Source organism: Anguilla anguilla, chromosome 3 (genome assembly GCF_013347855.1).
Source record: "Anguilla anguilla isolate fAngAng1 chromosome 3, fAngAng1.pri, whole genome shotgun sequence".
In the NCBI taxonomy this organism is placed as follows: domain Eukaryota; kingdom Metazoa; phylum Chordata; class Actinopteri; order Anguilliformes; family Anguillidae; genus Anguilla; species Anguilla anguilla.
Genome location: NC_049203.1, coordinates 45,591,566 through 45,618,424, shown reverse-complemented (window position 1 = coordinate 45,618,424; position 26,859 = coordinate 45,591,566). Strand labels below are relative to the sequence as shown.

At 38.1% G+C, this 26,859-nt stretch overlaps 1 protein-coding gene across 1 annotated transcript in view; it reads right to left on the bottom strand.

The window, feature by feature from the left end:
• Positions 1-5,230, bottom strand: part of LOC118223907 (neuronal membrane glycoprotein M6-b) — a 48,970-nt gene extending 43,740 nt beyond the window's left edge. The window contains exon 1 of the mRNA XM_035410972.1: positions 5,079-5,230. Within this exon, the coding sequence (XP_035266863.1) occupies positions 5,079-5,082 (4 nt within the window). The 5' untranslated portion in view covers positions 5,083-5,230. The remainder of the gene's footprint in view (positions 1-5,078) is intronic.
• Positions 5,231-26,859: the final 21,629 nt, after the last annotated feature.

The following is a 26,859-nucleotide window of genomic DNA, read 5'->3' as shown; positions in this document are numbered from 1 at the left end:
GCACCTCAACCAAAGTCTGTGCAGAAGACATGTGATGTCATTTCCTGTCATTGCCGAGGGGCCTATTGACAACATGTTGAGTTTGACTTACTGTCTCCTGGAACTTTCTGTCTCATGTTCACTGACAATTTGCACGAGGAAAACAATTTGATGGTTTCCAGATGTCATGCAAAGACTGTGGATTCATTATCTAAAAACAAGTCCCAGTGTTAAATAGTCTAATTCTCTTCATTATTAGTCACCATTGTGAAATTGTATATGCATTTCTTAATCAGTAAAGCCAATTCCTATGGAGGTTCCTGCCACTATGCTGAATGCCAGTGAAAGATAGGGTTATCTATCTGGACTCTTCTATACTGGTGCACACCTGCAGCTTTAAGAGGAAGGAAGAAAAACAACATCTGACACAAGGGATCAATTAGGACCAAGCGTCAGTCATCAAGATAAGAAAATGAAATCTTACAAATGAATTTTTACAAAAATATAGGTTGGTGTAGGTAGCTGGTTAATCACCTTTTCCTGAGAGTTTACTCGTCAATTTTCTTGCAGAATGCAGACACATAACAAGTAATTACTACATGCTTCAATTTTGTATCAGGAAAAATATCTCCTGTTCTTTGGTTCTCTAGAGGTTAACTATGTCTGGTCAGTGGACAGAAAAGACTTATTCACTGTTTAGTCATAATTGCCTATATTAGATTACCCTTAACTCAAACAGTCACAAGACAGCCCAATGGTAAATGACATGTGATGCAATTGTCTTCCTAAAACAGACTGTACATTTCTCAGCAATACCCCATTCTCCTGCACCTACTCGACTACTACTGACCAGAAAAAGCCTATTTATAATATATTGTTTGACAGAACTAAATTTTATTAACTTGGTAATTGATCCAGTTTGAAGGCAAATCTTTGGAAATATTAGATTTATAGGGGCAGCACTTAGAAACAGTGGTTGTGGAGTGGGCAGGTGAGGGGGTCCCACCCCAGTTCTTCCAAAGCGTTGATTACAAAATAGAGACATCAGCCCTCAGTGTGTTCCCAGTTAAGTAACATTGATCTCTGTTATTTGATCAAAATTAGTGCCTTCAACACATTTTCATACTTTTATTATAACACAAGAAAAGTCCAAGATCTACTATGAGTTTCAGAAATACAAAACTACTGTAGAACTTAAAAATAATTACGAGCTGACTTCACACAGTTTTGGAAAACTTAAAGGAAATGTGTGGAGGTTATGTACTGCTGTGAAGCTAAGCTTCAAAACATTCAGTCTATTCTGGGATCTAGTGACTATCCCTAAACCAATACACGCACAAACAAATTCCTACCCTAATTTGAAACAGAATGTGAAAATGTAAAATGGAAAGGAAAGAATTATACAGAAAAAGAGAACTGTATGGTACTTCTGACTGTACAATCTCTCACTAAATACTGTATCTATGTTGTCAAGGAAAACAAGAGGAGGTAAGTCTAATGGATTTCCTCCATTACGTCCCATGTTACTGCATAGTACCCAGATGTGAAAAAGATCTATTCTTGTTTCAGTATAATGAAAGCATCTGAATGACTTAAAACTTTTTGCTGTTGTCTTCGCAATGCATAACAATAAACAAAGCACATTTAAACATCTGAAAAATGAATTATAGAACAGTCCACTGCCTTTTTAGTGAGCTGTAACTTTTTGTTTCTCTATAGGCTATTGCAGGGATACTCAGAGCTGACCATGAGATCAGTAGTACTGCCAGTTGCTCCTTAGAGGAAAATAATGAAAAAATCAGCAGTACTGCTGGCCTGGAGGGCCAAGATTTGAGAATTCCCTGGGCTACGTATGTTTGTGACTGGTTTGATAAAGGATTTTTAATATTACACGCCCTAAGGCACAGGTTTCAAACTACAGGCCTGGAGGGCCGCAGCGTCTGCTGGTTTTGGGGTGTTCTCAGTACAAGTGCTACATTTAAATCATTGATTGGCTATGGTATCCACGCACATTGTTCTTCAAGGCCTTAATTGACAGCTGATTGAAAGGAAACCACAAAAAACCGCAGACACTGCCGCCCTCTTAGGATTTAGTTTGACACCCCTTGCCTGAGGAAACTGATCTGGGAGCCAGTGTTAAAAATATTTGATGCAATTCTGATCTGATTTTGATGCATTTAGCATTTGACCAAATTATTAATTGTGTAATAAACCTTGTTTATGTATAATGAGCATACCCTCATCACTTCCTGAAACAGTAACATTATTTACTGTAAATCCCCTTTACAAGACAGCTAAACACGTACTAAAACATGCTGAGCAGTTGTTTATGAGATTGCAGGCCAATTTTAGAAGCACATCCACAGTTATTCTCATGCTATTTTAATAATTAATAATTAAGATTATCATATCATTGGAATTATCATAACAACCTAGGGATGTCTACGCTTGGATGTCTTGCATGGAAATCTTACTTTCCCATCTGGTGTGCAGATCAAATGAGAGTCTTTAAATAGAGAAGGACTTTCCCAGCAAAGGTGCCTTATTCCTTCAAAGCCTCTTTTGGGTTGGGGAGACAGATGGTGAACACTTGCGGTATATCTGGACCCAGAGCAGGATAAATTCATACCTTGAAATGTAGGCTTTCGCGCCATCTCCCACGCTAATGCTAAACAGTAGCAAGCAGAGAGGCTGCCAATGCACTTTCCACAAGAAGAAGGAAACACACTGCTGGTCTAAAACAGACCTTCACCGCAATAACGCGAAATAGGACAATGTGCGAGACCTGCTGGCTATAGCAAAGTCGGAGCTGGAATCAAGCTCATGACTTTTCCAAACACATACTGTAGCACAGGGTCAGCTCATTGAACAGGCCCCTCTCCCAGGAGATTGATCAGACTCCACATGACTCCTGGGTAGTGGGGGGTGGGGGGGGGGTGTGATGTCACCGTCTGTAGCAATTTTTTACACATGCACACAGACACACACATGGATCTGCCTCAGTCTCCTCTCCTGAATATCTCTAACAAAATCAGTCAAACAATAGACATCAGTTCTGACTATGGAGTAAAGCTTTCAGTGCTAATTCAACAGAAACACAGTGCATTTTCCTCTGACAGGGCATATTCGATCATATCAGACTCATTTAAACTCTGTTAGTGTTGAATTAACACTGAAAATTTCACCATGCCTTCAAGACATGGCACCAGTGCTCCACACTCAGTGTGATCCAAGGGAGAATTGAACCCATAGCCTTAAGAACCACAAAGCTCAGCTTCCTGACAAGTTATATGATTAACCAATGAAACCATTGTTTTGACTCAAAGGCCAAGGCCATTACTCAGGCCTTATATGATTTCATCATCACTTAATGAGACAAAGAAAGCTTTTTTTTAAAAAATGTCTTATTGTGTAATAGCCAGCAGTCGTTACTTTGCCGTAATTTTCATACCATGAGGGCTCAAACCAGAATCAAACTTCCCTGGGTTTTTTTTTAAAGTCCAAATTCGCTCTACATCTTCCTACTGATTTCTATCTGGAAGGATTGTGCAATAGCCTGTCATCCATTACAGATCAATTTTTTTTAATGGTTCCAAACAAGTTAGCCAGGACAATGTCCCTAAATACTGTAGTCCCAGTAGGACAAGATAATTAATCACATGATTCCATAAGATTAGGTCAGACTTGTATAACAGTTTTAGAAGCCAGTAGTATCCTTATGTATTGGTTACAGGAAATTAGAAACATAAAAACAAATCAGCTTTGACTTAAAGTACAACTTCATACAAGTAAAATCACAAAATCTTATATTGCTAACACACACACAGGAGTTGTTCTCAAGTATGTAATTCAGAACTTCATTTCACAGTCATCATTAATATCAAAGGACACTCAGAAATGTGTTATTTTTATCATGCTACCAAACCATCCAGCCCTAGTTGGAATGGTAATGCTCAGCCCACACATGAGATTTCAAGAACACCACAGACACATATTTACAAGAGCTGTTCTACCTCGATGGATGCTTCCACTGAAAATACTTTCCAAAAGAAATTGTGACCTCTCACATACATCTCATAAAGAGACACATAGAGACCTTTCACAATTATATTTTATGTCCAAACAGTAACTGTGTGGTAGACACACTATGTGATTAAGCCTGCTGTCTCCACACTTTGAACACATGCACCGGATACATCGGAACTGAATTTGAGCTCTGACTTTCCTTCCTCAAGCATATAGTCAGATGTCGTTACAGCCCATGGACAGCCCTTGTAATTAAACTTGTTGCGCTTATATCTTGAACTGCCATCATGTATAGTGTGCGCTAATTCTCTTAAGAAGACATACATGGGTCACCAGCGCGCTTCTGTCTTTCAGAGGCGAGATCGAATGAGAGCATTCCGCAGACCAAGTGTAATTACAGACGGCGCAAAATGAACAATTTTAAAGAAGCAGCTGGAATACATCATCGATGGAATTTTCTTCATCCACGGAAAACACATTTTACATAATATGGTTACAATAATTCTAGAACACTTTGCACGGTTAGACAAGGATTATAAAATTGGAGCCTATCACAGAATGAATGCGCACATTTGAAATGAAGCGAGCTGATCAAATTAGATTTTATTTTTCTAATGTTATTTTTATAAACCGCGTATTTATTAGGCCTACTGTCGATATTACTGAAATGTAAATCGATGTCATTAAAGAAATGTGGCAAAAATAAATTGACAGATTGAGAGTGTCTAACGGGTCTAACGAGCAAGTGAACATAGAGAACTGCGTCTGACAGCAGGGAAATCCCTTTGGTTTTATCGGTAATCGCGTCACCGGATTAATTCAGTTATTTTTAAAGACAATTAAAATCGAAAGGGGGACAGTTAAAGCTATATACATTCGAGAAAAAATGTCTAAATACCCAGTACTCCCGAAGCCCAATTCGTAGTAGAAATTGCTGTGCAGCACTGAACAGTTTTAAATAAAACAAAGACAAAGGTATGGAATCTATCTCAAACTTCATAATGGGTCTATGGACAGAGCACAGCGAATAAATGAATGTAAGACTTTAGGCAGAAATTAGAATTTGACCATACCCATATTGTCGTCTTCACAGAAGTTCAGAAGTTTGTAAAGTGGGAAAAGTTGAGGTAACAGGGATGTTGAGCCCGGAGGAGCACAGTGAACGCTGAACTAATATGAAAAGACACTGCACAGTGTCCCGTTTCGAGAGAGGATGGGTGACGTCACTGCCAGAGCTTTATTTTGGTCGTCCCTTCGAATTGCTTTCAATTAAGATCGGATAGAGGAAAGGATAGTTTTTTAATGCATCCAAACAAAATTGTCTAAAACTTTCATTAAAACCCACTTCACCATGATTATATAGAAGTTGAACATGTGACTTGATAAGGGTTTAGTAATATTTAGTAATTTTTTAAGATGTCAAACATCTAACTATAGCGTATTTTGCGTGTGTGTGCGTGTGTGCACGCTCATGCAGCAGTTCATAGGAAATATACATTAACGACTGCAGTGCAGACCCAAACTAAGTGAACTGTATATCAGAACTAATATAGTAACATGCTGAATTTTTTTTTTTAAGAACATCATTTTGTTAACTTATAAAACCTTGATTGGCTCATTTGAACTGACTGATTACTTCCCAAGAGAGGTATATGGGCCTCAGCAGACAACGAGAGCAGGGCACTATCCAACTGCTACACCCTTCTCCTAAGCACAGAATGGAGAACTGAGGGACGGTTGCCCAGAGAGATTCAGTCATTCTTCATTGATCCAGCACATTGGTAACCAGTATCCAGGGATGTAGAAGCCTTCTCTCTTGTTCCGGTCTTTTCATTGGTCGCCAAGTGGCCGCAGTGAATGGGTCCCTTCATGCTGTGGTCAAGTACAGCTTCCGCATAACATCACTCAGACAAAAGTTGTAAATAAACTACTTAAATTGCAAACAGTGGGAGACACTTAACATACTGTAGATGTCTGTGCCTACCTTGTATACCCTGTCCCTGCCACAGGGTATAGTTAAAAGTATAGTTCATCCTGAAAATTTTGTTGTTGATTATGATCTATTTTGTATCCAACAATGAAAGCATTTTATTGTAATTTATTTTATTTTATTTTGCAGATTTGATTAGGCCATTTAAAAAAGCACCACAGGCATTATTTCACAAATGAATTGAAGTCTATGGACAAAGAAATGCAGCTGAGATTCTGTTCTAGCATGTTTTATACAAAACTAAAAAAGACCAGATACTCATGTCCTCTAAAGGGGAAAAATTTAATCGGTTAAAGCATCGCTGAACACTCATGTTCGAGGATTACTTTACATTTATTTCAAGCAGCTTCCATGGGTTGATTGAAAACTATAATTTACTCCTGCTGATTTAATTTAAGTCTCACATGGATTCGAATCCCACATTTGTATTTAAGAGGTCAGTTTTATTATAATGTTTTTAATGGAATGGGAGACATCCCTGCTGAACTGTTCACAAGAGCACAACAGCTGACTGAGGTCATTTGCCTACAGCTGCCCCTGGCAATAGTCACAGCCAACACCTGCTGAGAGGAGGGTACACAACTGCAAGAACAGCATCTGCAATTTCCTAATTATGTCTGCAGGAATTAATTATAATTTTAACACATACCAGTACCTTCAAAATGCATCACAGTCACTCATTCACAGATATGTCATTGGCAGTACTATGAAGAATACTCATAAATACTCCTAATGCTTTATAACAATAATCATAACACATTATGAAGCATTTTATAATGGCTTACAGTATAAGGTCAAATATCATAACACTTTGTAATTGATGGTCACTGACCTTTTCTGGGAAGGATCATAATGTATTATAATTCTCACTGTTCTAATACATAATAATAATAATAATAATAATAATAATAATAATAATAATAATAATACATGATAAAGTTAATATAAATAGTCTTTAAGTAAAGCAATGAAATTTCTGAGGTGTAGGCTGATACGACACATTACAAAGTTGGTTATCAGTAACTTTAAGTGGTCATTGTTTACTTTAAGTGAAAAAAACCTAGCCTATTCCTTCATTTCTACTTGTGCATGGTACCTACTGTGTGCCTGGTTTTAATGAGAACTTCAATTAGTCAATTGAATCAATTGGCACTTGTTTAGAATGCAGCAAACAAATGCCAGTTGAGTAGTTAGTTTCAAACTGGCAGGACAACTTTGCATTTTGAGCATCTCTACGGAGACGGATACACTCCTGTTTAAGCAGCCTTACTCAAGACCTCTACTGGGACTTATAAATAGGATAATTCATCTATACATCTTATTTCATTCAAAGTAAAAATGATAAATTCATTGTATTTGTATCATCATTCAGTGTATGATATAAGGAATTTATAGCAATTATCAGTGCCGTGAAAAGAATTTGCCCCTTCCTGAATTCCTCTATTCTTGCATATTTCACATTAAATAGTTAGGGACAAATAGAAGAAATCAGGAAGGGGGCAAATACTTTTTCACAGCACTTTAATCCAAAATATGTTGGCTACAATGAATAACAAAGATTTTTGGAATTGAGGTAACTAAAACCACAGACAAATAAAGAGTAAAACTGAAGGCCTGGTAAAAATGAAAAATGTACAAGCTTTCATTGTGGTTTAAAACACGTATTCATGGCTCTCTTGAGAAAACAAAGGAGTAGGAAAAGAGTTTGGGCGGATGTGCCAACATTAAAACACAGCATTGAAATTGCTACCTACAGTGTATGTGATGTTTTCCTATAGAGTGTTAATCACGGACAGGCAGTGGGCGGGAAAACTGAGGAGGCTGGGAGAAGCTATTAATAGGCAATAATATATATTTAATATGTTATTATTAGCCCTTATTGTCAGAACATTTCCCCTCGTTGTGCCCTCGAAAGGCCACTTCCTGTCATTTTTCACCATTTTGTTTTGCTTTGCCATACGTGTGGAAAACTGTCTGGGCCAATTGGAAACATGGACTAAAAGGGACATAATATGTTAAACAAGACCAGGTCAAAACCTAGTATATGGCTGGACCTAACACACTTCATCCGGCCGACCAATGGTGTAACTTCATTGCTCGGCCGACCAATGGTGTAACTTCATCACTCAGTCACTCAGTCACAGACATTCGCATTTGTAGGGCTGGCCCCGCTGTTGCGGTCCAGCCAAAAATGCAGAAAGTGAATCTTTTTAAGACTAGCCATTATGGGTGCATTACCAAGGGGAAACAAACATTTTTCCGGCAAATGCGCTATTGTTATTAGATGATGCTTTCTTAATTAAAGTTAATTATTATTATTATTATTATTATTATTATTATTATTATAGAGCCATCATTTTGAAGACATCAACAACAACATATAAAAATGCATTCTCAAATGGCCTCCATGAAACCCTTCCATCCCAATTGGTATTCTGAACACCACAGTGTCTGAAAGCAGGCAGCCAAAGACCAAGTTGCCATTGAGACAGAGTTCTTGTTCACTAAGTAGGTGGTCTATGCAAAAGAAGCAAACAAAGAGCCTCTCTATTGGTGAGTTAGCCCATAGATTTATCTCAGATCTATAAACTTTAACAACAGATCACAGAATACAATATAAGTTCTCCATATACAATCTATGGACTTTATGCTTATGAAAATCAATATTTCATCACTACTCCCTATCATTCATGGAAAGCTAAACATCATTCTCCCTGCCACTAGCTTCTCACTCTTTTAGCCTCTTGTTTCTTTTTTTTTTATAGCATTAGCCTCCCTCATTTGTTCATTTAGGAGAGCTGGAGCTTCCAGGAGGGAGAGTGAAAAAGGATGAGGTCATTTTGAAAGTTTTAAATTGCAAATAAAACCTCTTGGAACGCAACAGCCAATGACATGACCTCCATGGTAACGGGGCCTTGAAGAAAATGCCAGGCGAAGCAAAGATTTTACCTGGCATCCACAGAAGGGCACTGTCTGGCACAGGAAGACATGCCAATCCTCTGTTACAGGCACCTCAGACAATGTCCTTGGACTAGATCTTCATTGCAATAAAACTGCTTGAAGTCACTGTTTTTTTTTTTTTATCTTAATCTTTTTTTCAGAGCTTACATTAAATGGAAATAGTGTTCACATCTAGCTGCCATGTGTTTTTCCTCTGACTGTGCCCAACAAAGTTAAACAAATGTTACTTTTTTGTTAATCTCAGTTATCAGTGAACTCTCAACTCTCAAATAAAGTTGTGACAGGAATGAGAAAACAAACCTTGCACAAATGAGTCGCACAAAGTTCATACCAAAAAAAAAGCCTTGCTGTTACTTTGAATCTGAGCCTAACATTGTAAGTGTGCAATTTTCTTCACAATCTACAGCTGGCTAACTTTCAAGCAAAACACATGACTCATGCTGGCCTTTGTGGTGTCTGGTGTATTCTGTTGTTGAAATGCATCATTCTAAATTACAGCTCTTCCATTGCCCCCCTGGTTCTCTGCAACTTCAGCTACTGCTATCTTTGCTCTGCGGTGTCTAAACAGTGGTGTGTTACCATGGTGACACAGGCCAGGAGTATGTCCAGAAAAAAAGCTCCACATTTGTGTGGTTTGTGTGTGTGTGTGCATACGTGAGAGAGAGAGAGAGAGAGAGAGAGAGAGAGAGAGAGAGACTTTATGACTCAGATGTTCTTTTGTGCATATAACCATTTGAGTAATAAAGAATTACATGACATATCTGCTCAAACTTAATTGTATATGTCTGTCCCATATGTTGTTTGCTTCCACCTGTGTAGCAACAAAACACCTGCAATTTTCATAAAGAAGCAGACTTCTACTCAGCATTCTTTTTGAGACCCAGTGGGCAAAGGCTAAAATTATTATCATAAATTATTATGACACCAAACTGTGCCTAGAATTAACCACCAAGTCCAAATCATATGTAGGCATTACTGGTGACAGATACTCTTGGGATAAATGTAAGCCTGTATTTGAGATTTGTGGAGGACGTGACTTAAATTTGTTTCCTACACCAGTTCCATATATGGGAAGGAGATGGTTCGATACAGTGTTCAACGGGAAAACTGTTTCTTCACTTTTGAATGTCAGAACTCATGGTGGGAAACACATTGCTGGAATATTCAAAAAGAGCTTTACCTTATATCAATATAATATCAACTTTGAAATGTCAACAATGTTTTCAGACTACTAATTTACCATCCAGATTTAAAGAAAGAATAGGACCGGGACTTAAAACCATTACAGTTTTAGCTGAACGTAAAAGCAGATAATTAACAAGTCTTAATACTGTAGGAAGACATACATACAGTAAATACATGCAGAGAAGTTGCAGTGCTTCACAGTTTAATTGAAATGCTATGAACAGCTGTGTGTCATCTGCAAAGCAGTGAAACTCTACACTATGTTTCTGAGTAATATACCAAGAGGCAGCAGATACAGATGGAAAATAATTGGTTCTTGCACAGACCCTTATATGGTTCCTGCCATGTCAGTATGACCTGAACCAGGAGAGTGCCTGTCCACATATAGTCCTGGAGTCCATCCAACAGGATCTCACAATCAACAGCTTCAAAAGCTGTGCTTCGTTTGTGAAGTACTGATACAGTTACAGTTTTCTGACAGTCATTTACAAGCTCATCAAGTGCAGTTGAGTTCTATGGTACGACTTAAATCCTGACTGGAATGTTTTATAGATATAGTTTCAGGTAGGGACTGAGCCACTTTGAAATAATAAAATGCTGCTTTGACATAGGTTTATCATTTTTCAAAGTATCCGGATCAAGAATCATTGGGGTTCTTCAGAAATACGCCCTGCAGACATAAGCATAAGGCCTTATGTTTACTTCAGCTGCCATGGGCTCTGAGAAACATATGGCATAAAACCATGTGTCTGCAGCACAACCACTGCCTGGGTGACATGCCAGGAGCTTCATTCACTAAGAGTTGCAGCTTAAAAGGACAAACCCACCTCTTCAACTCAGTTCTTATTGACTGTGATTCTTATACCGCTTTCACACACAAAACCTGGGGATGACATGGGATATTGAACATGGGTTCAACCCCTGTTCAACTTGTCCATTCAGACCACACTGTGGTAATAAGTAAGTATGGTGTCCTCACCATTCACACAAGACCTGGGTCAATGAGTGTACATGTCACTTCTGAACAGGGTTGTCATGTTTCAACATCATTAAAAGCTTCAAAGTTTGTTGACACTGGAGATTCAACATGGCAGACATTGCAGATGATCTGATGTTTGGTCATGTAAACTTGGAATTTAGGATTTATTTTCTTTATTTATTCACCAAATAAAAACTGAATGCAACTACTTACGGTTTGCAACTATGTTCAAGCATCTTTGCAATTGAGAAGAGTGGAATTTTTAGCTGAGAGGGACAGAAGTCTCCACCTATATCTATTGAGGAGAAGAGCCTTTCTGTTGTCCTCATTGGCTATTACAGTGAGCCTCAGCACAGAGACAAACAGACAACTGTGGGTCCAAGTATGAAGGCATGGACAACCTCATAACTAATGAGGTTGCTTGATCAAAACCCTCATAAAGTAACCATGTCCCCCCTATCATACTGAAGCTGAGCCAAGTTGAACCCAAATAATGTTGAATCCAAGTTGAACCCAAATAAACACAGGTTGACCCATTCACACCGATGGTAAACATGGGTTTTACCTGGGTCATTGCTTTAGTGTCAAAGGGGTATTAGTAGTCCAGGCCTTCCTCAGAAAGATGTTTAATCTACTCTGCTAGACCACCATTTCAACAGCCATAAATGTAATAAATCGGAGTCGACAGTAGACCTTGCCACTCCTACAAACTTTGAGTGCACCAGAGCATATTACTTCCCATCGTACTTTTTGCAGACTTACCTGCCAATTAAAATGTACTTTCAGTGACCTCCAGGTACCTCAGTTTAATGTCACAGGTGCCTACATTAGTAAAAATTCTAGAAAATTTATGGTTATGTTTTTCCAGCACCTTGAGATTAGTTCAATGTCAGTAGCTCTAACACCAGGCATACATTGCACTATGGTTGCTGATGACTATTCTCCCATTTAAATGTGTACTATTTCCCATGATCATGGCTTTCTCAGGAGAAGTGTTACTGAATGGGGAAAATTGTGGGTTTGGTGGTGCTTGGCAGCACCTAGGCTGACAATTATTCTTATTTTCCACCATGACAAAATTTAGCAAATGGAAAAACAAAAAACATGGAAACTACAAATGACAAAGACTAAGTTCAGCAACAGCAGTTGAATCTGAATTTCAAGTGATTATCTGCTCCTTTCAACCGGGAAACTGAGAGTACTCCACAATTATTTTCTTTCAAGTCCACTGATACGACAGGGCTCTAAAGCATTATTCACAAACACCTCAACCACATGTAGATCTGGACTCATTAAGGCAAACAGAATAATGACTTGTCAGCTAGCTTTTTTGAATGCCTTGGAGGAAATTCTTCAGTTTGTATTTAAAGAGGTGTCTGTATTTTGGCAAAATTGGGCCACAGTTATAGAAGTCCCTTCTTGGGCCAATGCCTTTTGCTCCAGCTTTTGTTTAAGCCCGGCACTACACTATCTGAATAAATTTGGTTACATTACAGTCATAGTGAAAATAAATAATGATCAGATTAGAGTACTTCTCAAATATCTGTATCACCACTAAACTGTGCAATCCACGTTTACTTGTGATCAGATATCTCCATGAGCTCGGAGAAGTGATTTCACCACTGAATGTTTCTGTATTTAGTTTTGGGAGACTTTAGGAGATCACATATTGCATGCATTTTCATTTGGAAGTTCTCTGTAATGGCTTCCACAGAACTGGGACTGACTTCAGTCCTCTTAGGTACATTTTGTGTGTCCCCATGTGTAGCTAAATGTCAGAAGGAATAGTTCTGAAGGGATCACCACCTTCTCTGAGAGGTCAGAGGAAGTGTCATACTAACCCCTGTAATTTATCACACGTTTGGCCACAGGGGCAAGGCATGCTGAAGATTCTCCCACTGAAAGAACGTGTGTAGAATGCCATCCATGTACTCGTAGTCCCCAGCTACAGAAAGCATTCTTACTGACTGCTAAGATGAGCACAGAAAGAAAGTAAACTATGACCAATGCAGGAAAAAAAATCCCTATAAAAAACAGCTGTACAGCGCAAAGCCAGCAACATATCACCCACCGAGAGTGCCGTCTACAGTACTTTATTACAATGAGTGCGCTGTTTGTTCTGCACTTTCAAACCTTGAAATATTACTGCAAGAACATTGTATGTTAATATCTGAAAGGTCAAGAAAGGTAGTGCAAGAAAAGTAAAATTTTGCTTCACTCTGTGATTATTTAATTATTGCCATACTGTGAAGTTTCCTTTTTTCTTTAAATAACTTTAAAAATGAATGTGACATTCTAAATCTCAGGTCTGATTTAACGGATAAATAGTGATCGATCTTTGTTTCGGTTTTTGTGTGGGCGTGTTTTTTTCCTCTAACTCTCTCTCCTCTCAGCTGATCACTCCCATCTGTTCTGGCCGCATTCTCACATAATGGTTAATCAGTCATTTCATTCACCTGTTCCCGGTTTGCATGTTCACGCTCGGTTCATTATCTCTCATTTTGCGCACATGGGTTCCTTGGTATATATTCTCTCTTTCCCTGTTCTTCTTTGCCAGATTGTGCCTCCTGTTTACAGTGCATTTCCAGCGTTTACCTCTCTTTAGTTTGACTCGTGTTTTGATCTTGCCTGCCACCGATTTTTGCCTGCCGACTTCGTTTTGCTGATTTCCTGTTCTGACCTCCGCCTGTTTATCGACTTTGATTTTGCCTTCCGATTCTGTACTTTTGCCCCGGTGGATTTTTCTGGTTTTTGATCTTTGCAGGAACTGACTGCGAGACTGCCTGCTGTATTGTGTACCTTTGAATTAAACATCTCCTTCGGGAGTTTCAACACTCGGTTGTCCAAGTCTGCATTTGGGTCCACCTCACCTCGACCCGTGACAAGGAAAGGTCATTGGTCAAGGAATGTGAATTTAGAAACAAATCCTGACAAATAGAAAGAATAAGATGGGCTATAAGACTGTGACGGCTACATAATTCCAAACACAAATTCCAGTTTTATTTTTCTACGGGGGGAGGGAAGGCACTTGAGGCTGCCTAGTTCAGGGAACCATACTGCCTTGTTCTCAGTGCATGACAAAGAGGTGCGGAACAGGTCCACGTGACTACAGGCCCAGTAACTGTACGAGTTAATTGGGTCACCACAACCCTGCTGATTCTTTTGTGCCTTTCAACGTCCAGTTCTCAGCAATTAATGTACAAATAGAGCACAGAAGCCTCGATGCAGTGCTCTGTCTTGGATAATGTCCTTCAGTTTGAAGCTCAATAATTCATTGCAGTAATGGCTGTTTTACACAGTTTCTTTATAAATATTGTTTCCATGGCATACTTTTAATAATTCACTAAACAGTTCTGAGACTCTGGGAGATGTCATCCATGGGGAGAATATGCACAGAAGCAGAAGAGGAGTGAAATGATCTCTCTCAAGACTTGGATCCCGCTAAAGGAGGCCCCTCCGACTGGCTCGGGTACAAGAGAACTTATCTCACAACCAGAGGTAGAGAAGAAAAAACCCTCCTTTTAACAACCGCTCCATCTCCAGGCAACGGATAAAGAGGCACGTCAAGGAACAAGACCAAGGAGCTGTCTGCCAGCTTGGTTCCAAAAGACGCAATGCCCTTTGCCCTCTTTCTCTCCCAAGAACATGGCTGAAAAACGGTCAATGAATGCCTCTAATGTGTTCTCTTATTGAATGGTCTTTTTCAGGATTATTAACCATAGATATAGCCTAAAATAGATAGTAGTCTTTTTCTGAATGATAAATTATTTTTTTCAGCATGCTTACCCATCAACAAGCATTGCCTGTTCTTTCAGTTTAGGGAACTCTTGGGACATAGTACATTGATTAAAAACACAATTTAGATTCAATTGGTGTTATATACTTCACCGCAATCACACAATGTCCTCCCACTTGTGAATTAGGAGCTCAGAACCATTCAGGAACATCCTGAATACTAAACCTGAATGTGGTATTTAATATGACCCCAAGGTTACTGCACTAATCAAGAGCAATTTCTTTCTCAGTTAACCTTTGCCAGCTTCATCTTAAAAGGATATTTAGTTAAAATGAATTGTTTTATTTCTGACGAAGCTGGGGTAAAGGATCTATCTCATGGGCTGAGAAAATTTGACTATGTGCCTGTAATTGTTAAATGGCTTTCTTAACAATTTCCTGATACTATATTCGTAGTTCCAAAGATACCCAACAAAATCACCACAATTTGATGTAATTTCAGGAAATCGCATTCTAGAACATGGCTGCTTGTTGGCACTATGGAAACTAAAAAACATGACAACATGAGATCTGAGAACTTTTGTTCTTTATGTCAGTCTTTTGCATGGGGCTGGGCAACAATAATGAAACACATCACTGTATGAAAAGTCCGTTTCAAATCAATGCATGCCTTGAACATAGCCACTTTGTTTAAAAGCATTTCCTTCAGGACATGGCTGGCAGAAAATTGTTCACTAAAACAAATATCACAAAATGTTCAAAGTCTCTTGAACTGAAATCATAGGTTTTTTTGATTCTGATTAACCCATTATAATGATTATTGCTCCTGTATAGGGAGATATCACTGTATAGGGAACCTTACTATCAGCACTGCAACAGGCAGATGACCCTTTCCTTTACTGACATCCACTCACGCATTCAATCCCACCTTTATACTGGGATGAGTATGGAAAATCACATGGTCACACTGACACAACAGTTACATTGTTCTTGCAGTGAACCCCTCAGGGTCATCTGTGTTAATGGATTATCCTAAAAGGCCAAATGTAGATAAGGTAGCCAAGCCAGCAATTAGCAAATCATATATCACATTGTGTTACCACAGGAAAATGTTACAAAGTAGGAAAAAATAACACTTGGACCCAGAACTAGACGGCATGGAAATACGATACCAGGTTTTGAAACCATGTTACCTATGTTATTTATTTTTTTCACTGCAAGTGGAATAAAGGAAAAGCGCCACAATTAAGGCATTGCTGCACAAATCAATAATGGTATCAAAATCTCTGGGAATATATAGCATATTTGGTGTTAATTTCAAAACTATTACAAGATTGTATTGCCAACGTAAATATAATAACAGCAAACGAAAAATCTAAAAATAATTGTTTTTTCTATCAGGCTGGGTTAATTTGTCTATAATATAGGCCTATTTATTTCCACAAAAGATAATTAATTTGACTCATGAGAAAATCAATATTCGCGAATCACGTGGAAAACTATACGCATGCGTTTCTGACATGTCAAGGCTGCACCTTTGCCTGATAGTACCGAATCATGAAGGCATTGCTGGCCAAAGATTATAGGCTACAGCCAATACTGCTTATAGCGGACGAACTTGTTTGCACAGTTCATGATAGATTTCGATGGTCGATGGGCAACAGAACGACACCATAGTGCCAGTTTACACGCTAAGCAACTTAATTTATAAAGCAACATTAGTGTTTCGTTATGTATGCCTACAGCTGAATCGGTTTCATATCCCAGAACCACCACGAGCATGACGCCGCCACAGATATTTATGTCATATAACCGTACTGCCATCTGGCGGATGTTGCTTTCACCATTGCAAATGCAAGATATTATGTAAATTGTAGAACACGTGGACATATGGAAAACATTAAATAAAACTGAGTGTGCTAGCGTATCCACCTTCGACGTTATCAAACAAGATATCCAAGGGTATGTTCATTGCAATGTTTTCATCTGTTCAAAAGGCATATCCTACTTGTTAGTGACAAAGGACCTCAAGAGGTCGGTGTGCTTACACTACGCTTACGTCGGAGTTGAGATATACAAGTTCCAGAAAAGTTATAGTGAAAAGTTATAGTGAACGATAAAAAGCTCGTTTCTTGCTGCACGGTATGGTATACTGTATGCTGGGTTGGAAGTCTGAGGGTGTGAAACAAGGACTTACAGAATGTGGTGTTATAATTCCAATTTAACGCTGGTGAGACATATAAGTGCGGTTAATCTGGGGGGCATTTAGGGGGTCCATCTTTCAGGATAGTTCAGTACAGAGGTGGACAGCATACTGCGCGAAAAGTAGAATATTCCACGTTCCGATATTTCATGAGAGATCAATGTTATTTGGTTGTGGGACCAGAGGGTTAAAATCGAGTCCCAGAACTTTCCTGGACATTTGTAGCCTACTCATGCTACTGAGCTCCTCGACCAATGTACCTTAATGTCAATCTTCCGCACTGACTTCACAGAAAGTATGATACTGAACGCTTACAAGGTACTGTCTGTAAGTCATTACATAAAACTAGCTCAATCTAGGCGTGCTGTTACACGTATTGATATCAAAATGAGTTACAACAAACAATATTGGCTTTATAAGCTCACACAAATTAAACAAGTGCTTTTCCAAAGCAATGCTACCCAGTGTTTCCTAAATTAGTTAATGTAACTTTCCCCTGTGTTTTTTAATCTTACAATCTGAAGAGAATGGTCTCTTGCTGAAATTGCTACACTAATATTCAAACTCAATTACAGCAGGTAATGCACTCCTTATTATATGTTTATGCCCTTTTGATTACATGCATTTACCTTATTTGCTTGTATACCTATAATATAAGATGTTTCTAGATTGGTTGCAATATAAATCAGGAATCAATGGCAAATTAGTACCTTGGGAAAGTGTTGATTAGAGGTATTTTTTAGACTATTGCATTAATAGGAGCTTCTGAATCCTGTTCTTCAGATGTGACCAAGGTCTCTTAAATTTAAGAGATAAAAATCAAGTGATCAGTCTTTTTTTCTTAAATATGTACAGTATTTCCTCAGTCATGTAATAAATGGGAATACATTTTAACAATATAATTAATTTAATTAACCTACATAAATTCTATGCAGATGCCTAGTCAATGCTTTTATCTTTCACTGGAGAGCAGTCTTTAATGGTGTATTTACGGATCTGATTTTATTTGTAGAAAACTCTATATGCTTATAGTGTGACATCTGCTGGCTTAAAGTTGCATCTGCAGAAGCCTTTTGGAGAACTTGGTTGAACTTCATCCATAAACCTCACCAGTACCTTGGAAAGAAATCCTGTGGGTGCGCCTGCTATACATAACTGGAATTTTTCAGGTTCATCTCCTAGATGTGACTGCAGTAAATATAACCAGTGTTTAAGTAGATAAATATGCATACATTGTAAATAACTAATATAAAACAGATACAAGCAACTTATTTCACGCAAACAGATGTCAGTCAACTTGACATAGGACATATGCTAAATAAATTAACTACATGAATAATATCATATGGTGTGATTTACCTTTTAAAGTAACATGAGACTTAAAGTAATCCCTTGCACCTGTGAGTCTGTACCTATGGATAGTAGTTTGACGGAATGGCATGTCTATAGAAGTTAACTGAAAATGCTTCTCTCGGTGATGAAAATGTTTCTTGTCACAACAGTGAATTTTGCTTTGATAAAAATGCATAAAATAAAGTTAATTTTGAATAATTTATTCTTGCCTTTGAATACAAAACAACACCAGTCTTGTTCTCTGAGAGCTAACCTCCTTTGTATCCCCCGGTAGACATTAGTCCCTCTACATGTATCAAAACATCCATTCAGCTTCTGTGTTAAGAGACCAACAAGATAGAGATTAGAGGCAGTGTCAAATGGACTCTAATATTTGTATAAATTACACTCAGTTGCAACAGTGTTGCTTGAGATGAACCCAAGTACAGTGCAGGCCATTTTGCTGTGTGTCTTCTGTTAATGTTCATTGTTTGAAATCTGACTGATTTATCTTGTGTTGACGGTGATTTTAGTTCAACAGGGAGAAGCTCCAATCCCAGTGCCATTCAGGCTGGTTTTTTAAACCTCATAATCTAAATTATGTGACTTGTGTGTCATGATAGGAACTGTGATGAAGATAATGGAGTATTGCAGATGAAAGTACATGACTAACTTAAAGTATTTCAGTAGCTATGCTTTGGGCCTGAGCTTGGTGGATCTAACATATAAACAGTGTCTGTGAACAGGCAGTCTGATCTCAAGAGCATCATCATAAAATACCTTGGTAGGCAGGCATTAGATCTTCATGGAGAGTAAAACTAATGCAAAATGATGACTGTGTGTCACAAAGTAACCAAAAAATAAATAAAATCAACACAGTATGTATGTCAGACTTAGGGTCAATTTCATATCATGCTTTAAAATGATTTTCTTCCCTTATGGTGCCTAATTTATGACTGATCTATGAATAATGATTATGTTTTGTCTTTTGCAATATTTCAACACTTTCTCTGATGCAAGGTTTGGAAATACACACCAAGGCTGAAAATGATACTACACTTTCTTCAAGTTAATATCTCACTTTATTTCTTACTCTTTACCTTCTCAAGAGACTTATGATTATCATGCCCTGAGAGTCATTCCCAGGGGAGATAACTGCCACAGAAACACTTGGAACTGTCAGTTTTTGTTATTATTTCCCAGTAACATGAAGTTGCTATATGGTTTCATGCTATCATTTATTCTTTTGGGAGCTGAAAATGACTGAAACCTGGAAACCCTGTATGCAGTTGCATGCTGTATAGTAGTTCATACCTGGGATATGATATAGTCAAAATTGTGTATTATACTGTAGCTCGTCATTAACAACAATCACCAAAGAGGGGAGGAGGTGGTTGGGAAAATCTCTAATAAAAGTCCCCCCATCTTAGTAATTGGACAGTTGGCTGCTCAGCTGTTTCTTCTATGAGTTGTCACATCATTAGTTCATCCACGAGAAAGCTAATTAAAGGTATTGAGTTGATTTAAGGTGTAGTCTTTGCATTTGGAGTAATTGACCACTGTCTCTCAACATGAGGACCAAGGAAGTGCCAATGCGAGTAAACCAGTCCATCATGAGAATGAAAAATATGGATAAATCACACACACCCAGAGGTTTGTCAAAAACAACTCTTTGATATAGTACATTGTTAAGAAGCAACAATGCACTGGTGAGCCTAAAAATAGCAAACAACCTGGTAGATCACTGATGACCACTGTAGTGGATTAAAAAAAAGAAAAAAAATCTATCTGGTTTTGTGTTGTACATTTGATAAAGATTGATCGAACAGATTGCTCTGCCTATCAATTAATTAAGCAATTAACAAATTAAATTGACTACATTTATTTTACATAGGTGGATAAGTGAAGGGTTTTAACTGTTGGACGTCAAACGAGGGTGTTTACTGGTTAAAACTGCTGGATTCAGAAGATGTACCATATTTCACATAATCCTCACTTTGCTGACAAACCTTCTGATAGTATCCTCAGTTCAGGTCAGTTTCATCCATGCTAAAAACAGCAAGGACGGTGTCCCGCTTTCCCCTCCTGAGATGCCAAATGGTTTTCCAGAACCACTCTGGGGCCGACTGAATGTCTCTCTCCGAGGCCTCTCCAAAGTCCTCCCGTGCCCTGGCTTTTGCTTCTGCAGCTGCAGAAACTGTGACCTTTTTTGCCTGCACCTGCCTGCTGAGTCAGGGGCCGTCTGCACCAACCAGGCCCAAATGCCTCTTTCTTCGGCTTGACAGCTTACCTCACTGCTGGAGTCCACAAACCGGCCCTTGGGTTGCCACCAGGACATGCACCGACTGGCTTTTGACAACAGCTCCTAGCAGCCACTTCCTTAATAGAGGTTTTGAACAAGGTCCATGTATGGCACACGGTGTGTAAAAAGCTACTCCTCCCCAAAAAATTAATTGTGACTGCCACGCCCACCCCAAATAGTGCAGTCTAGAACTGGGGCTGATTCACCTTCCACTTTGTCTGTGAAAGCAGGGGTCAGCCTATTATATAAACAGCCTGTTTCTTTATTTAACCTGAGAGAGGGAAATGTACAGAGTGTGAATAATTCAAAAATCCCTTCAGATGTGCTCCTGATGCATTTTTGTGCACTTTCACTGGGGAGTCTCTGCAGGGTCTGAACAGGTTGGAATGTGGTCATGTAAAGCAAAGCAACATAGCTGGCTCCCAAGACTGTTGGGTGGAGGGTGCTGAAAAATTGGCAATGTCTTCTGTAGATTTAGACTGATAGATATGAATTGCAGTTCAGATTAATGCAAAATGGGTTTTGTTTAATTTCATAATTTACAGATAAGTTTATGTCCTTTTAGCAGTCATTGAAGTAAACAAAAATATAAAGATCAATTTTCTGGTGTTATTGATTAATGGTTTATTTTGAGGGTTGGGTTTAATTAGATTGACAGAAGTACAGTCAGACCACACCACACCAAGATGCAACAGGTGACTGTATTTGTGTCTCTGTAATTAAACCCATCCCTCAAGGTAAACCATGAATCAATAGTAGTAGGGAATGTGGCAGCCAAGAGTATGCACAGCAGTAGTCTCTCCTCAGATGGATGACAAATTACACTTATTCTGAGGCACAGATGATGTCACTCATACTCATTAAAACTGTGGAGAACACACGTGTGTGTGTGTGTGCATGTGTGCGTGCACACTCTGGCACTGAACAAAAAACCACATGAATACTATTTTAAAAGTACACATTCAATTTATAAATGGTACAAGTACTATATTACAGTATGGGAAAAAAATGCTTTCATGCAATTTTTTGTCAGAATATTCCATACAATATAACTATTTAACAGGAACCATTTCACTTTGTGAGTCAGTGGTCCCGCACTTCTCTTGGGATTCTGGAAGTGACAGAAGGAGCTTGAAGATGTGCTTCTCCCTGGTTATTACATATTACTGATGGCTGAGGTTAGCTCTTTACAGCCTCGTGTCATATATTTCTTTTGTAAATTTTTAATTTAGCAAATAAATTTTCTGCTTAATGCTGCAAGTAGACATAATGAATGGAGTAATGGGTAGAAGTGGTGGATATATTGAGATCTATTATGCACTGTCAATGCTGAGCAACTTAACTTGGGTTATTCTCCCTGAATTACTGCAATAGATTTGTCAAATAATGAACTTAGAAGCAGCATGCATTTATTGGCGTATGCTAAACAGCAGTATGACGTATGAGATTTTGATGATATTCCATGCCCTTTTTCATTGATACATCTCACGTTTCACCTTTCTTCTACATTTTATCAGTTGCTGTGCCCTTGGTTACAAGAAGAGACAGATGGTGTTGAGATTTGTATATTCCCTGCTGAAAATGGAGGGAGGTTTTATGGGTCAAAGTTTTGCTTTACATAATGACACTGGCCACTAGCTAAAAATTCACATCTAGAAATAAATATTTTCCTCATGCTTGTACCACTGTACCATAACTGCACCACCATTAGTGTATGCTAATTTCATTTTGTGCTGACAAGATTTTCTTTAGGCAAAATTAGCCATACATTGTAGCTTTTTATCTTGCTTAATTGTCTGCCTCAATGGAAACTGATTGGACTACAGCTGGAAAACTACATGGACAGCATCAAGCCTTTCGCTTGAATCCAGTAAACGACTTCTGGATTCAGGCTGTTTCACATTATGTAAAAATTCATGACCTACAATTAAATATCTTAATATCTGATTTGAAGATCACTAATTGAGCTCGGCAAAACAAATGACTATATTTAGTGCCTATAATTCAAATCTTCCCGTATTTAAACATTAATCAGTGCATAATGACACATACATTGACCTGCCCTTTGCTATAGTGATACCCTGGAATCAAACATGATTATTCACAGTAATTCACAATGTTCTGATCAACCCCATGTACAATAGCCAATTATCCCCAAAACTGTTATGTCCAGCATAAATTGATCAATTCACCATATAGTGTTGATGGTTATTCCTTGAAATGTGACACAGTTTTGTTCACATGAGACAGACTGTATAACTGTGTATGTGCATGGTAATACGAATGTAGGTGTTTGGGGAGTATGCATATTTTGTAGCACAGTCTTTTAAAAAGTTCTAACATGTGTAAGTGTCTTCTGGTTTGAGTTTATTTTTCTTATACACCTGACATGAATTGCTGCTATTATGCTATAAATTGCTATTTTTAAATTAATTGCATTACACTTTAATCTTCACATTATTCAATTTTGCACACACAATGGAACCCACGGCTTCATCTTCGATCAGATGCACACAGAGAACCAGTCCCCTTGCCAATGCGTTTCTTTCTGGTGTTGCCATGGAAATGATTTACAGGCTAGCCATGTTCTAAAAATGGTTCATTGATGACAAAGGAGAAAAAGAGTCATTTCTCTAGGTGTTACATGGCTTTTTCATGCAAAGTGACAGTTAGACTTCAAACATTTTTGCACAATAGAAAACTGCATGATTCACATTTAAAATCATGCCATACCGCACCACAAAAATGAAAGAAAATAACATAGTATAAATGAACAGGCCTAGTATTATTATTGATTAGAAACCTGGTAAAAGCATATGACATCAGGATGGACAAAGCCAAAAATAATGATTGACTGCCTGTAAGGCTGAACACCAAACTTAGACCATAATATCACTTAATGATTATTATTATTATTTAAATTATTTAATTTTGTGCCTTTTAATATCATTCACAAACTTATATTATTTAATATATTCCATGCTTGTGTTTTGCATGGTTTACATGAGCTACCATTACTGTAACATGAACTGACATAAGGCCTGTGAGAGTTAAAGACCTGTGAGGTTTAACCAAGCTGAATTACTTCCTCCTTTGGCTACTCAGGGATCAGTCTCTTACTCCATAGCCTGATAGATATGATCCATGTGATGCCCAATAGCCTGGAAACTCGGATGAAGCACTGCATCGTCAGGCAGGGCAAAAGAGAAAGCTACAGGCCCACAAGTGATGGATGTTATGTCAAGGATATGATGTGGCGCGTTAAAGCTCAGAGTGATATTTCAGAAAGGCCACAGACTCGATGCAAGTGACTGACATGTAAGTGCCGATACTGTAGAGATGTTTTGGCCTAAATTTCTCAGAGATGATTTTGGTGAATGGGAGTTAACGGTCTCTTTCGCTAAATTCTCTTGGACTTGTAGTTAAAGTGGTTTGTTTATTTTAAAGTATCGTCCAGATGTATTTTAAAACCTTCAAATATTCTACATTCAATAATAATTTGTTTAATATGGTTTTTCCACCAAAAAATGCTCAATAGACTACTGGAGTATGGTGTTAGTAGCATCTCTACGCTTTTACCCTCAATGAGAATGGTATAATCTATGAATATACAAATGTGGTACTGTGAAGTTATATTTCCGCCTGGTTTATACAGTAATTATAAGATAACACATTAACCTCACATATGTTGCGTTGCAATATTTATAATTAAGAGAACTTTAAAAACGAATGAAATCATAAAAAAAACCTTTGACATTCATATATGATTTTATTCGCACAAAATTAACCAAATGCCAGTTTAATTCTCCGTAAGTATTCACAGAATGACATTTAAGCACAGCTCAGAGCTAGTTCATAATTAGCCATCTATTGAAAAGCCATAATAAATCAGCGTAATTTCCTAGGTGGTATTATGCAGAGCGCACAAGCGTTTTCTAATTTTCGTTAACAAAACTGCAATATCGTACTGGCGTAATGGAAAACAGGATATTAATAAATATTACATTTCTCCTAGGGATGAAGTTATTACAAAATAACAGAAGAAACAAATTATCTTGCAATCATGATATATATTTGTGACATTCCCTTATTGAGGCTAAGCTGAAAAACATGATAATTTGCAGGGAGATTAATAAAGTGAGTTAGATCCATAGATGTAAGTGCTTGAGCATTCTTCCTCTTCTTGACCCCTCAATAAACTATAAATAACCTACCTTCAGTTTACTTTTGATTTACTCACAGAGGTCAGAGATGCCATGCAGGTCAAATATTCTGCAAAAATAAATACTAACAAAAAAAAAAATCTGAAAAGATGTGTCATATGGAACAACTAAAATTGAAATTATTCGTTTGATTTCAAATGAGAAGCCAAAAAGGCTAGGATAGGTTTTCTCAACATCAGCTGAAAGGGACAAAGCAAACAAAACCTGCAAGTACTTTGCATACAAGTAGATCAGGGTCTTCAGCAACAATAGTAGCAAATAGTTATCCAATGAAATCACTACATTTGGCAAAATACAGATACAAAATACAGATCTCTATATAGATAGCTACAGTGGCAGTTTTTGAGTTTTCAGTTCCTGGGAACAGTTTGAATAGCAAGATTTATCACCTGCAAGATCACAGATGACACATTGCCAGTTGCCAGGTTTCTAGTTGTTTCCAACAGAAAAGCCACCCAAAAAGATAATTTCATTCTATAAAATATTCACACTGGTTGTAGAAATTAAAATGCAACTGATCGTTATTAATGATCCTATTTTGTTTTCCATTCCATTATTATTGTCAGGAAAATTGCTATCCATATATATTTCTATAAGTGGTTGCATTATGTGTATTTGATCACCATGAATTAAAATTGGCTACATTGTTCCTGTGATCTTTACAAAAATATTCTGTTTTAATGATACTGAACAAATGTAAATTTGGCTTCTTATGAACAAAATATGTGACCTACAGAATCACCATTAATGTAAGTCTGGACAAGAGAGAAGCATTTTGTTCTTCTGTGTGGTAGAGATGATTCTGTGCCCTTGGGAATTATACATTTAAGCGAGGGCCATGACAGGCACATGTCCAAAAACAAATGCATTCATACGCTGCTGTATTTGTGGGATCAGCCGATTTCAGTGAATGAGCTGGAAAGCATTCAGGAGCACGCCGCCAAACTTGAGTCAAATATTACACTGAACCAAGAACAACGCTGAAACTTGCCTCGCACAGAAGAGCAATCTTATTCAGCCCCAATCCCTTCATTCTTGCATTATTCTGCATGAAATAACAGGCATTCACACCCCTGAAATTGGCCAGTGGGACGCTGCTGCATTTCAGCACCTGGGCAGCGCAGGGGTTTCAGTGCTTAGGATGGCTCTGAAATTTCAGACCTGGGATGGTAGGCTAGCAGAGAGGCACTCAGGCTCTCGACATGCAGGAAGCCAAAGTAAATATATTATTTTCTCCAAAAGCCTTTGTGTACTGTGCCGAAGTATCACCGTTGAGCCTCGTAGGGTACCAGGGAAAATGCCTCTGAGTAGGCACGTTGTTGTGGCAGATGCTTGGGGATCCCTGAGAAACGACCCAGTGATCATGCTCTTTGTGGATGTTTTCCTTGGTGGTATGTTAAGTCCTCAGGTGGAATCGTACCTTCTTTGCACAAAATTTGTCATTTAAAAATGCAAAGAAAATGAACTGAATTGCTGAAAAACCTACACTTTTTGAAAACTGAAACACAGTTGCATCTCAGTTTATGATTAATTTAAAAAACAACTCCAACTACCACAGGCATTGTAAACATAGATTGAATGACAATCAAAATCAAATGAAATACTAAACATTTAAAGATTTAAAGTGGTTTGGGGCATGTGTGAAAGGCGACTTCAAAATTAAACCAGGATTCGCAGCCAGTTGTGTGGGCCGAGCCTTCCCACTAACATGACCCTGGGCTGTGAGTATTCATTCTCAATCATGTGGTTAGAACGCCTGTTTCCCGGGCAACCAAGGGTTCCTAATACATTCCTGAAGGCATCTGGCGATTGGCATTTTGTGAATATACCTCTCAAATTACGAAATAGGGAAAAGTAAATAGTTGTTTAAGTTTGAGATACGACTGGAAAATGTCAGTTAATCAAATCGTATTAAAACAGAGAAGAGGCATATTCCTATGCTGT